General features: G+C 58.5%; 1 protein-coding gene across 5 annotated transcripts; it reads left to right on the plus strand.

Annotated features, from left to right (window-relative positions):
* Positions 1 to 2,448: 2,448 nt before the first annotated feature.
* On the plus strand, positions 2,449 to 12,889 carry LOC122389448 (nascent polypeptide-associated complex subunit alpha, muscle-specific form-like). 5 transcript variants are annotated; one of them, XM_043381524.1, is made up of 19 exons: positions 2,449 to 2,485; positions 2,929 to 3,008; positions 3,277 to 3,392; positions 3,972 to 4,086; positions 4,360 to 4,442; positions 4,719 to 4,824; positions 5,020 to 5,148; positions 5,413 to 5,650; positions 5,977 to 6,078; positions 6,322 to 6,467; positions 6,727 to 6,892; positions 7,152 to 7,284; positions 7,556 to 7,754; positions 8,132 to 8,409; positions 8,696 to 9,043; positions 9,302 to 9,373; positions 9,526 to 11,025; positions 11,389 to 11,504; positions 11,850 to 12,889. In XM_043381524.1, exons 2-19 carry the CDS (start codon positions 2,963 to 2,965, stop codon positions 12,331 to 12,333), a joined length of 4,377 nt encoding a protein of 1,458 aa, XP_043237459.1. In that variant the 5' UTR covers positions 2,449 to 2,485; positions 2,929 to 2,962; the 3' UTR covers positions 12,334 to 12,889. The 5 variants fall into 5 exon arrangements, with proteins under 5 accessions (XP_043237459.1, XP_043237460.1, XP_043237461.1 ...); XM_043381525.1 differs by having other exon boundaries at positions 2,455 to 2,481; XM_043381526.1 differs by having other exon boundaries at positions 2,482 to 2,517.
* The last annotated feature ends 462 nt before the right edge of the window (positions 12,890 to 13,351 follow it).

Below are 13,351 nucleotides of genomic sequence, written 5' to 3' on the forward strand. Positions count from 1 at the left end.
AGCCCCGTTCAATCCCCATGTAAATGAGCGATTTTCGAAGCACTGTAGAATGAAGTCTGCACAAGATATATCAAACTTAAGTATCTTATCTAAAAGAGCAGACAATTTTCTGCAAGTTATCTATGACGTGTTTTTCGCTAAATCTTTTGCTTTTTTCACAAAAACGTAAAATGTCCCCCCATGTCTCCGCAGCCTCCCTGCCGCCGGCCGCCGCGCGGTCGCGGTAGTGTAGTGGTTAGCGTGCCCGCGCAGTATTCCAAAGGTCCCGAGTTCGAATCTATGCGGTGCGGAACTTTAATTGCAATTCCAAGCTGAATATACGCACATCCATAATAAATTATTATTCGTATAGCTAAACTGTCACCAAGCTATCCATATAAATTGACTTCACCCAAAATATCGGCAAGATTCTATTAAAATATAAATTCAAATATGGCGGCTTGGACTGCCGCGTGCGTTAGGCTCCGCCCATAGCTCCGCCCACATGCGTGACGTCATTCGTGTTAGTGGACACGCAGAGAGATAGGGGACGACATGGGCCTGGTCAAATCGCATTTTTACGCAAAACCAACTGCAGGGCTAGTGTTTTGGCATGCTCGCGCCAATTTATATCTTTGTCTAACGCGAATCTGCGACTATCGACACACCCTAGTAGAAACAAAAAGGAATCCTCATTAAAGGGCAAGCTGAATAGTTGTCAAGTTACCGGGTGGTAGGTTAGGTACAGACAGCAAAAAGTGGGGGGGCCAGTTAACATTGCTGGCCCCCCCACCTCCGAAAGTGGGGGGGCCATGGCCCCCCCGGCCCCCCCCCCCTGTTCCTACGCCTATGGTGTACTGGCAGCGCTGATCTGTTTCGCCGGCTCGCTCATGTTGGCGCGCGCGCAGGCGGGTCAAAGTTCGGATGTGCCGGCGGCCGGCAGCGGCGAAGGCCATCTGCAGCGGCCGCCGGGCAGTGGGGGTCAGGCGGAGGGGAGGATCGGGTTTGCGCGTCGTTCGGTGTGCAGGTGCCGACCGCGGCAGTGGAAATACAGTTCCGGCTTACAGTGTCCCTTTGATAAGTGGCACTTTGGCAAAGTGACACTTGCCGACTGGCCTTTCTATATGAACTGGGCCCGGCCCTGGTGAGTTGCCGGGGCTGAGCCTGACCAAATGATAGGCCGAGCAGCCCCCAAGCACTCACCGCACCCGGCTACGGGCGAGCTCGGCTTACGGGCAATCCCAAATGGCCATGGGAATGGGATAAAGTTTCCCGTCCAGTCCGGATCAGGGGGTTGCGGCGTGGAGGAAGATTTGAGTTTCCTGAGGATATTTTGAATACAGAAGCTCTTTATGAAACATGAAACATGTATTTTATATTATTTTAACGGTCAAAACAGCGGCCGATGTCGGTCCGACGTCGCCCCGACGTCGGCCCGACGTCGGCTGGACCTCAGCAATTGATCTCGGTCCGACGTCGGCCCGACGTCGGCTGGACCTCGGCTGGACGTCGGAACATGCGGGCATATCCGACATCCAGCCGACGTCGTGCCGAGGTTGGACCGACGTCGGGCCGACGTCGGCATGCCGATGCCGAGTTGCCGACGTCACCCCGACGTCGGCCGACGTCGGGCCGACGTCGGCATGTTAACTGGGATCCGAGGTGCTGTTATTGCTAGTTGAAAAAAAAACGGTGGGCACCAAGTCCACCAAGTTATGTGGACAAATGCGAGGGCATGCGAAGGATGAGTGAATTAGGTATCAATTGATTGGGGATACAACCGGGTGTTTCAAAGCCTGCTGCCAGCTGCTGCCAGCGCGCTGACGTCACACTTTGGGTCTGTTCCAGTCGCACTTCCTTACACCTCTAAACTCCTCCAAGAGCAAGATAGAGGTTGGAGCAGGACCCTCCTTTGATTTGTATACAAATGAAGCCCCTATAGGGGCTAGAGCTGACACTGGAACAGGGAAGCAATCTTGGAGGAGCTTAGAGGTGTTAGGAAGTGCGACTGGAACAGACCCTTTGGCAGTGTTGGAGCAATGGGCTTGATGATGTCATCACGCGCTGGCAGCGGGTGGCAGCGTGCTTTGAAACAGCGCCACGGTTTGTGATACGGAGGTAGGTATGGAGGTATACTCGTATATACATCATAATCAGCGGCAATGGAACAGAGGTTTCTAGAGGTTTTTACAACATTTTCTGGAGGTATTGGCATCACTCGACCTGGCAACACTGAGTAGTATTCTATTTACGTTGCGAGACTGAACGACTTTGGCTTAATTTGCAAATGCTTTGATTTGATTTGTTCATTGATTACCACGAACCTTACAGAGATGCAAAAAGAACATAAAGAACCTCACATGGGAATTTCTTATATGTAGCAGCTGCGCCATGTAAGAAAAAGCTAGTGCTACCATATCCCAAGCAAAAATAAAGTAATTTGGCTTGCATATTTGGCTTTCATTTATGCATGTGTTGCGGGTGCGGCGGCGAAGAAATAGTGTTGGTGGGGTGCAATTAACTGGCGCGTTTACAATTGTAAATTGATAAAATACTGTGTATTTTCATATTCAAAAACACTCGTTGCACACTTAAGAACGTATGTCTATTATTAGAGGTTCTCGTTTTGTAGCATATGCCTGAAATTCCGCGAGCCTGCTTCACGATATCAATATCGCGCGCTTGTGGTGCGTGCGGTGCCGGGTGCGCCGGGTGCGGGCAAGGCATTTATAAATTATATACCGTTCAAATACCGATACGGGTGTAAAGGCGAGCCGTGTGGTGCGAAATCTCGATTTATGCACCTTATGTTACGCACAGGTCTTATGCATGCCAATTTAATTATTTATCGAATATCAGCCTTGGAACATTGGCATAATTTTTTATTTCTACATGTTTTGACTATTTCTACTTGCCGTCCTGTTGAATTGCACTTTATCACTGTTGCAGCTTTCACATCATCTTAAACTGAGCATAGGTCAAGATGCCTGGAAAAATAGATGCTGTGGGCTTTCTTATCAAAGCAATGGGTAAGTAATTCATAACCATTTCCTTGTAAGTTGTAACTGCTTTGCTGTGGTCATGTTTTTATTTTTGAAATATTTGTTGATATAAGACCCATAGGTATGTTTTATTGGTGCATGTTTGAGTTGAGAGGGTATTGATATCTTAAGTGATCTCTACAGTAAGCAATTTTACTGCACTGTTACAAATTTGGAGTAAGCAATTAATGCTTGTTTAGCCCGTAAACTTGTTGCATAGTCGTCCACAATGACTAACTTTTATGGATGTGTGCAGTGGAGCGAGACCCAAGTAAGCGACGAGTCAAGCCCAGTCAGCAGGCACTGGAGGAGTTTGAGGGAATGACACTGGAGGACAGCTCAGATGACTCTGACTACAAAGTGGATGAAAAGGTCAGTTACCTACTGCTAGCGAGCAAATTACGTTTCTGTAGATATCTGTGTAGGAAGATGGCCGGCGCTTGGAGCACTGCAGTCGGCCTGCCGCGCCGTGCCGCGCAATTGTAGGCTTAGCACGCCCGAACGGGACTCCGCCGGTGCGAAACGGCCCGGTGTCATACGACGTGACCGACGCGTCCTGACGTGAACGATGTGGCCGATGCGGCCTTAGGTAAACGACGTGCCGACCAAGCGAATACCTTACCATATATGAACAATAACTTTATGGTCCTCCGGGCGACGGACGATTACGAACTGGAACGAGTGAACGATCGCGAACACGCACGAACATTTCTGGTCCTGCGGGCCGGATAACGTATCGAACGGGTGAACTGTGCGATTCTCGCGAACACCTACCACTTTGAAATGACTGCCTCTGGGGAGGCGTCAAATGGAGAGGGTGACTTAGTGCATTTCTGCTATACCTATTGCTCCAGTCAGCAAAGAAATTCAGTTTTACTATGATGATATTACGGTTAGTTGATTAATTGATGTCTTTTTATGTGTTTCTTTTTTGGTTTTTTTGTGTCTTAGGATGAGGACGATGACGGCGATTCCAACTTCAGCGGCGACGACGACGACGACGACGACGGCGATGCCGACAAAGACAAGGAGGAAGAGAGCGATTCAGATGAAAGCGGCGGCGAAGGTTAGCGTCGTCCGGCCGGCCGGCAGATCGGTCGGAGTCGGAGACCAATGTCTCCCCCTAATCCCTATCATCCTTCCGGCTCTGAAATGGTCTTGACTGACCAAAAGGGCCTAACCAAACAAAACAATAAAAACAAAATCAGTGATTTATATTACCTGTTGGCTATTCAAACGATTAAGCCTCGGTATCTCGTACTGTCACGCTAGTATGGCCGCGTATGAGCGTTGTCCGTGGCGTGCCGATGTCTCTGACCCCGCGCGCGCTCGTCTGCAGATGAAGGTGACGGGGAGGAGGCGGACGTCTCCGTCTCCGAGCTGCTGAGCCGCGCTGCCCGCGACGCCCCCGCTGGAAGCAAGGTGAGTCGCTCGCCGACCCCGATAACCCCGCGCCGATAAGCCGCGCTGCCCGCGACGCCCCCGCTGGAAGCAAGGTGAGTCGCTCGCCGACCCCGATAACCCCGCTAGGCAGGGTGCTCGCCGACCGCAACACCTCCACAAGATGGGTCATTCGCCCCCGGCGGACATGGTGACTGACGAGCAGGGGGACCTTATGGGTGCGAGCGAATTGGACGGATCTACTGGATTTGAATCGGCGTCTCACCGGCTTATAATACGGCCCTCGTCTGTGTGCAGGTGCCCGTGAAGCGGATCAAGGTGTGCTCCATCTGCCTCGGGGACCGCAGCTCTGACCAGAACGAGATCGTCGAGTGCGACTCCTGCCACGTCACGGTCCATGAAGGTGAGCTTGTGATACACGAGTGTATTTGGCAGCTGAGTTTTTGCTGGCCTGTTACAGATATCATCACAGGGCCTCGTAAATGACCCGGCAGTCGACGCGCCCGTCCCGATTTTACCGCGTCTTTTGGACTGACGTCTTGTCCCGTAGGTCATAATCAGTGTTGAATCACCTCTCCTCGCCGCGGTGTCCCGGCAGGCTGTAACGGGATCAGCGAGAGTCACAGCTCGGGCAGCTCAGCCTCGTCGGACCCGACCGAGCCGTGGTTCTGCGACGCGTGTCGGGCGGGCGCCACGCGGTTCGAGTGCGACCTCTGCCCCAACACAGGTCAGTAGCAGACGGCCGGTCCTGACCAGCGCCGGAAACCACGGGTGATCAATCGCAGGGATTTAAGTCTGCTCTTCATGGACAGCTGGAACGGAATGGCAAATGTCCTATTTTTGCGATGGTCCTCAGATAACAGTGAGTGTGTTTCCTCCTAGTATTCTGTCTTGGAATCCTGTCGTTCCATTCCCCGTTTCGATGGCCACATCCAGTCCGCCCCGTGTAACCGTCTGCCGGTCTCCGTCTCACCCCTCCGCGCTCCGGCAGGCGGTCTGCTGAAGGAGACGGACGCGGGCCGCTGGGTGCACCTGGTCTGCGCGCTCTACGTGCCCGGCGTGGCGTTCAGTGACGTCGACAGGCTGACGGGTGTCACGCTGTTCGAGATTCCGTACACCCGCTGGGGCAGCAAGGTGTGCTCGGTGTGTGAGGACGCCAGTCTGGCGCGCACTGGAGTGGCCATCCAGTGCGACGCCGGCATGTGCAAGGCCACCTTCCACGTCACCTGGTTAGTGGGGAGGGGTCAGCAGTGGAGGAGGGGGACGGGGATGACGGACCAGACAGTGGTGCTGCGCAGCCGGCGGCTGTTTGGATGTGAAGAGACTCAAACTTTGGTAGAATTTCAGCGAGGTGGCGACATATTATGTCATCTTTGAACAGCACCGCATCCGTGCCGTGATTTATTGCAGAATATTAGAAGTGACCAGCTTATTTGGACAGAGCATCTGCAGCAAGTGTCTAGCACTGATACTGATAGCTCATAACAATGTAGCTCGTCGGCTCCATTTCCGACAGCTGCGCTCCCTGACCGCGTGTCGTCCCTTTCGTCCGCAGCGCCCAGCGCAGCGGTCTGCTGCAGGAGCCGCGCATTGACGAGGAGGCGGCCGACCCGTACTTTGCCCACTGCAAGCAGCACACCGACAAAACTCAAATCAGGTGAGGACGCTTATAAACCGAACGTTTATTGATGGCGCCCCTCAGCGGGTTGCGCCCGCTTCAGATCTATATTGGCATTGTGTCAGCGTCTGCCGGGCGCCCGAGTACAGACCCGTGTCTCGTTGACCACTGTCTCCGCTCAATGGCCGAGTGTGACCGCTGTCAATGGCGGAATCTGACCGTTACCTCCAAATACGATCAGAGTGTGATTGTTTGGAGCTGACCCAACGTCCCCGTCGACAGAGACCGCAAACGGAACTTCCTTGCCATGCGGCTATACCAGCGCGGCGAGCACCCGCACAAGATGGAGCCGGCGCGGCTGCAGCGCAAACTCGGCCGCGTTCAGCAAAAGTATCGAGACACGGCGCTCACCAGAAAACCCAAGTGGAGTGAGTGCCGGTCGTAGACGTGAGCCGCGGTCGATAGTGTCGGTAAAGACGGTTGTTGGACTGGGTGGATGTGACGAATGAGATAAATCGCCCTTTGTCTGTCGCTGCCCGTCAATTCATTTGCATTGAACGTTATGTGCGTGGTATCTATTGGATAGTCTCGTCTGTATCTCGTCTGACACCGTTTGACGCCCCTGTCCTACCCGGGCTCTCTCTGCCTGCCCTCATTTAACGCCGGCCCGTGCTCTGTGTGCGGCAGCGCCGTCGATGAAGCTGCCGCGGCCGGTGGCCAGCAGTCCGTACCTGCTGCGCTGTTTGCAGCGGCGCGCCGCCCTCATGGGCGTCGACCTGGAGCAGGAGAACCAGGCGGCCGCCGCGCAGGTCACCGACGTCAGCAGGAAGTGGCACCTGCCGCCCGCCTTCAGGTCAGCCGGCGATCACACTGGGGAACTTTGTATTCAGTCGGTCAGGTCAAGTCACAGAACGGCCAATGGGGTCGGGAACGATTGACCAAATAGTTGGCGCTTTACCATCCGTAACCGCACTTGTTTTTGTGCTAGTCGCAATGTGAGGCTGCCAGCCGGGTTCTCCGGGTGGCTGTGTTCACATTATGCGATGTCTGCCTTCCCCCGTGGTGACGTGGGTCGTGGCCCAGTGGTTCACATCCCCCTTTGGTCCGGCCAGTATGGAGTTTGTCAGCTACTTTCTGGACCGGAGCCACCGAATGACGTCCATGTCCCGGTCGCTGAAGGAGCTGATGAATGAGAAGGCGGCGCTCCAGAGGCAGGAGAACACACTCAGGGAGTCGTACGCGCAGGTGAGGCGGACTTAGCCAGAACCATCTAACAAAGCCTAGATATGAAGCGAAAATAATCAGCGCAATAAATTTGCCCTCAGAAAATCAACACCTATAGCGAAATCATTTGCGATTGTGTAATCACTTATAGACGTTTGATAATAGGTTGAGGTCATTTTGGGTTTCAGCACGGTTTCGCATAGAGGCTGGACATGTCGTCCGTAACTCGCCTGGCCTTCCGCGCTGCCCGTGTGTTCCCATCTGACCACGTTCCGGACCGGACCACCCGCAGATGGAGGCCAGTCTGTCTGAGCTGCGCCAGGCGGGCGAGCAGCTGCGCTCGACCGGCCTGCTGCTGCACCGCCAGCTGGCCGCGCTCGCCGGTGACAAGCTCAAACTGCCCTCCGTGCTGCAACAGGCGCGCGTCCGCAAAACGTCGGCCGGCCGCGCCAGTCCGCTCAAACCGTCGCCGACCAAACTCGCCGGCCATCGTGAGTGTGGGCCGTGGGCTGGTCAGTGGTCACAGCGGGTTACATGAGTGTTGTGTGAAAAATGCTTTTGAAACAGAAGTGTCAATAGACTACTGGCGACTGGCGTGCCACTCTTTCTACATGGATGATCTGTGCTTGCATGGACTGGCATATGACAATGAATTTCTTATGCATTCGTTATTAGGTTTGATGGCCTATTTTGCTCCGTTTCATTTTTCAAATGTTTCAGATGTATCTCGGGTGACCGCCGTTAGACCATTTCAGGTGGTGTTTCTGGCTCCCTACCCCGGTTTAACCATAACCCTTTCGGCTTTCAGCTGCCTGTGTCATGTCCCACCCTTCTACCCTTCTAATCATACCGCTCCGCCCTGCCTCAGGTCCCGGCAGCCGCCTGACCATGCACGAGTGTATCGAGTGCGGCTCGAGCAGCGAGCAGCACCTACTGGCACTGTGCGACACATGCCACCACCACTACCACCTGGCCTGCCTGGACCCGCCGCTCACGCGCATGCCCAGAAAGTCAAAGACGACCGGCTGGGAGTGCTGGCGGTGCGCGGCGGTGAGCTCGCGGGCCCAGTCGCCCGACCCGCTGCCGGACGCACCGCGAGGCACCCGGAACCGGCGCTCTCGACAAGCGGCCGCCGTCAACATGCAGGTCAGGAGTGGAGTGTGTGGGAATCGAAGGTCTCGGAAGTGCTACTGAGTCGAGGGACACCAGCGGAATTTGGGCCGGGGATGTTAGTTGGACGGCGGGTACCAGCTGATAAAGTCGAGCAAAGTGTGTTGTGCTGGTCGGTTGGTTGCACATTCGTACTTGCCTTTGACTGCCAGTTAAATACCCAGGAGCGCGTGTGATGTGCGACCTTTCACTGTTCAGCATGTGTACTATAGAGCCCAGACTTCCCCAGCCGGCCTGACCGGTCCCACTGCTCCCCCGGCAGCCCCAGGTGAAGCTGGAAACCCACCTCGGGCTGGAGCGGCCAGCGCCGACCACCCCGCGCCGCTCCCTCTCCGTCTCTGCCGCCACCACGCCCGCCTCGGCCATCGGCAACGACGGCACGCCGAAAAAGAAGCCGGTCCGCAGCGTCTACCTGCGAAAGGACATCAAACACCCGGGGGTGGGGAGGGGCAACGCGCCGCGCGCCAAACGGAAATTGGCGGCGGCGGCGGCAGCCGGCGTTACGCCGGTGGCTGCTCGTGAGCCTGTGTCTGCGCCTGCCGCTGCTGCTGCTGCGACTGCGGCGGCGGCTGGTAATGCTGCAGATCCCGCCGGCCAACCGCCACTCAAGGTGCGTTAGATTGAACTATGCTTGGCTCAGTGTGACTGTAAGCGCTGTAGAAATGCCTGATGGGGTCAATCCGATCCTTTTCCTTTAAGCAGTTTCGGTGAAGTATCGGTGTAGATCGCTGCGGTGCAGTCTGCGCGCGTGTGTGAGTGCTGTGATATACGGAGATCGTACTGGTGTGCGGTGCAGTGTCGCCCCGTCGCCGGCCGCTGGTCGGTCGGCCGAGCAGCGCTGGTCATTCGACCGTGTCCTCCGTTGCAGACGAACGTTCGTCTGGGCGTGAGAGACGCGATAACGGTCGACGACCGACGCATATCGCAAGTGATGGCTAAGGTAAACGTCCGCCCGTTTTCTGGCTGTCTGTCCGTGTGTAGTTGCTCGTCTGTCTGGTGTTAGAAGCAGCCTGTCACTTCCTCTCCTCGGTGCCTCGGTGAGTCTCAATGGTTGGGTTCATCTCTCGTCTGACGGCTGGTTCTCCCCCGCAGAGTGAGGCGGCCTGCTCCTCGGTTGTGGTCATAGAGAAACTGAACGACGCCATGGTCTCCCAGCGAGAGCCGCCCACCAGCCCGACCGCCAAACGGCGCAGGTCGAGGACAGAGTCCCCCGCCGCCGCCGCCGCCGCTCCCAACAGCGCTTCCACTGGCGCCGTGACCAACGCCTCGGCCACCGCCGCTGCCGCCACTGACGGCGGCGCTACCGCCCCGGCGGCGGGCTCTGGTAGCGGCGCCGCACTGTCTCCGGGCCGCCCCCGGCGCTACAGCAGTATCGAGTCAACCATAGACGGTATTCTGGAGCAGGTGTCGGCGGACCCGAGCGGCGGGCCGCCCACGCCGCCGCCGTTCGTCTACAGTGGCCGTGGCCGGCCGCCGACCCTTGAGCCGCTCAAAATAAAACGGCGCGGCCGGCCGCCCAAGTCGCCCAGGGTGGAGCCCACACCGCACAGCCCGGTGGCGCCGGAAGCTCCGGCCTTGACGGAGTCAGTGGCGGCGGTGGCGGTGGCGACAGCGGCCGCGGTGGATACCGCGCCGCGCCGGGGCCGACCGCCGGGCTCCCGCGGGCGGGGCCGGCGGGTCTCGGTGCCCGGCGCTCGGCCGCTGGGCCGACCGCCAGCCGCGGCCGCTGCCGGGGGACCGCCGGCCGTGGCCACCCCCGGCCGACCACCGGCCACAGCCACCCCGGGCAGGCCGCGCGGCCGCCCGCCTGGCCGACCGTTCTCAGTGCGCACCCCAGGCAGGCCGCGAGGGGGTGGCGCGCGCCGCCGCACCAAGGCACAGATCGAGGCCCTCAACCAGTTTCTGGCTCGGCGCCGGGCCGAGAGGCAGTCCCAGTCGGAGGCCTCGTCAGCGGAGGGCGGGGCGACCGGGAGCGCTCCGCCACCGCCTCCGTCTCGGAATGGCGAGCACCCCCCACCGGCGGCGGCTGCCGACGGAGCCGAGCCGCCGCCGGCCGCCGCCGCTACTCTGGCCAGACCCACGCCCGCCAAACGGCCAAGATTCAAACCGGGACCGAAGGAGCGCGCCAGGCTGAAGGCAGCCAGGGCGGCGGCCGGTGACGGGCCCGCCGGCGGACCTGCCGGGGCCACCGGCCCGCCGCTGAAGAAGCCCCGCCGCCGGCGGAGAACCAAGGCCGAAATGGAGGCCGCCCGGCTGCTGGAGGCTCAGAAGGACGGTGCGGAGCCGCTGCCGGTCCCTGCGGTGGACGCGGAGCCGGTACCCGCCCCTGCGGTCGCTGCTGAGGGTCCCGGGGCCGCCGCGGACGGGCCGTCAGCGGCTGCTCCCGCCGCCGGCCTGCCGTCGCCGTCCAGCTCCGGGCGGCCTGCCCGCCAGCGGCGCACCAAGGCCGAGATGCAGCTCTACCAGGAGCAGGTGCTGGCGCTCAAACAAGCGCGAGAGCGGCACCAGCAGCAGCGTCAGAAGGTGCTCGCCAGGCGCCGCCGCTCGAGTGGAGGTCACGTGGTCGAGGTGATGACCGACATGAAAATCAAGGTAGGTCGCCGACAGTCTCAGGCGGGACTGGTTCCATAATCGTTTTAAATGTTTCCTATTGCTGTATCAACTTATGTAGCCAAATGTATACCGCCTGATTGATGATTGTCTTATAGACGATATATGTGCTGTGTAACGGTTCTTGGTAATTAAGGGTGCTAGTTTTTGTCTGGTTGGTTTAGTTCCATTGTGGGCGGCTGGTTAGCCTGTGCGTTTTATATGTGCGCAGGCTTGCTTCGCTCGCCGGTGGTGCGGGCCTGGCCTACGTGGCCTGGCAGCGGTCGCAGAGGGGTGTGTCACCGGCGTGTGTGCGCTTCCGGCCGCCTGTCTCCGTGCACCGCTGACTCCGTCTGTCCCCGCCAGATCCGTCCTGTGGTATCAGAGGCCGGGCCGGCTACTGCCCCGCCACCGGTAGCGGCAGCGGCGGCGGTGGTCTGCTCCAACTGCGAGCTCGCCGGCAGCGCGGCGACCACAGTTCGGTGAGTGACCCGCGCGCCTACGTGAGGAGTGACAGGGGAGGGGGTGTGGTCGGCCAGTCCTGGCGCCGTTCTGTGCTTGTGCTGAGGTGTAGCGCGCCATATGTCACCCAGGTGGCAGGTCGTGCAACATGTGGCTAAGAATTAAGATGGCTATTGTGTGAGGTTGTGGGTCGTCGTGGTAGGTATCGTGAATGGTCGGTAGCCTATGTTTAGCCGAATGGTCGGTAGCCGTGAATGGTCGGTAGTCATCTCAGTCCTATGTTTTAAGGACCATCTGTATGGAGCCACGGGAGCTCATATCGCAGTCACTGCGTGTGATGGTGACCGTTGTCTGCCCGTCTCCAGGTGCGACAACTGCGGCAGCTGCTACCATTTCAGCTGCCTGGTGCCGCCCGTCTCCAAGACGCCCAAGAGGCTCGGCTACGGCTGGCTGTGCGGCAACTGCAGCGGTCGTGGCCGACCCCCCGCCAAGGCGTTCAAAGCCGAGCCGCCCTCTGCTCCCGCCGCTGCCGCCGCACCGGATGCCGCCGTTCCCGCCCCTGCCGCTGCTCCGGCCTCAGCACCGCCTTCGGTCCCGGACCCAGTCCCGACTCAGGACAAGGCCCCAGCGGAGGCGCCGGTGGATGCGCCGGTGCCAGCCAAGGAGCCCGCTCCGCAGTCCTGCCCTCCGCCGCCGCCGCCGCCGCCGCCGTCCGCACCGCCCTCCGCCGAGCCGGCCGGCGTTGAGGCGGAGCGGCAGCCGCAGCAGCAGCGGAGGGAGACGACCGCTCAGCCATCAGCGACACCGGCGGCAGAGGCCAAGGTGGACCCGCCGCCGGTGACCGAGTGACTGTAACGGACTAGGAGGGGTCCGGGTCGGCCCCAGGCTGTGTGGAGAGGTGTAACGGGCAGACCCGCAGCGTACTGTAGATCGGTGGCCTGGCGACCCAGCTCGCCTGCGACAGGGCAGCTGTCAGTGATTCCTCATCTTTCCTATCATGTCTGTCCGATCCGGTGCTCGGCTGACTGACACCGGCGACGTGTCGTCTGCCGCTGTGGCCGGTCGTGGAGTCCGTCGGCTGTGTTGGTGTCGCTCAGAGCGCTGCCGCGGCGCTGGGGCGCCGGTCAGGCAGGTACTGACTTCACACCGTGCGCGTCTCAGCCAGCCACCGCTGCCGTCGTCGTGCGAAGCTGCATCGACGTGCAGGTAGTGTCGAACTGGCAGGGTAGGATGGAATGGGCACTTTGTGTCATGTTTCGCTCCGCCTGTCAGACTCAACGTTCCATCATTGTTTACTCCAGACGGATGTCTTTGATTTGTGTGCCGTAGCGAACAGAATGCCTCTTTCAGTAGCGTATTAAATGTATTTATGCATGTTTTGTTGTTAATAAAAGCAAACGTTCTATTCTTGTGTTAGTCTGCTGCACGCTACCATAAGCGAGAATATTACGCCTTCAGTGAGCCTTTCGGTGCTTATTTCACATCATCACGTCACAGCTTTCGTATCGAAGGTGATTTCCCAGCCGTTTGGTTAACTAACAATTCGTCCGTTCGTCCGTCAGATTCCACTGTTTCCAACCGATACGTCAAAAATCGACCTCTGCAATCTGTTGACGTAACTGATCGCCCGCCTTGATCGCAGCCGGCGGTCTAGCTGCGACCAACAACGGCTCGCTCCGGTCACGGTCGGCGGCTCGCTCTGATCTCTCGACCCACTGTGCTAGTTAGAGCCGAGACCGCTCGCCAGTCGCCGGGGCTATCCCCGTCCGAACAGGTTCGGCCCGTAACGGCCGCCGCCTGTCGAAACCGACGGTGACGGCTGCTGTCGGCAGCGACGGACCTGCCGAATTCGGGTCTGGTAGTGTAA

The sequence above is a fragment of the Amphibalanus amphitrite genome, unplaced genomic scaffold (assembly GCF_019059575.1).
Source record: "Amphibalanus amphitrite isolate SeventyFive unplaced genomic scaffold, NRLGWU_Aamphi_draft 000358F_arrow, whole genome shotgun sequence".
Lineage (NCBI taxonomy): Eukaryota > Metazoa > Arthropoda > Thecostraca > Balanomorpha > Balanidae > Amphibalanus > Amphibalanus amphitrite.

Coding starts and splice junctions, on each gene's coding strand:
- LOC122389448 (XM_043381524.1), top strand. CDS start 2,963: ATGCCTGGAAAAATAGATGCTGTGGGCTTTCTTATCAAAGCAATGG. Junction 7,285..7,555: donor TCAGGGAGTCGTACGCGCAG/GTGAGGCGGACT, acceptor GACCACCCGCAG/ATGGAGGCCAGTCTGTCTGA. Junction 11,026..11,388: donor TGACCGACATGAAAATCAAG/GTAGGTCGCCGA, acceptor TGTCCCCGCCAG/ATCCGTCCTGTGGTATCAGA.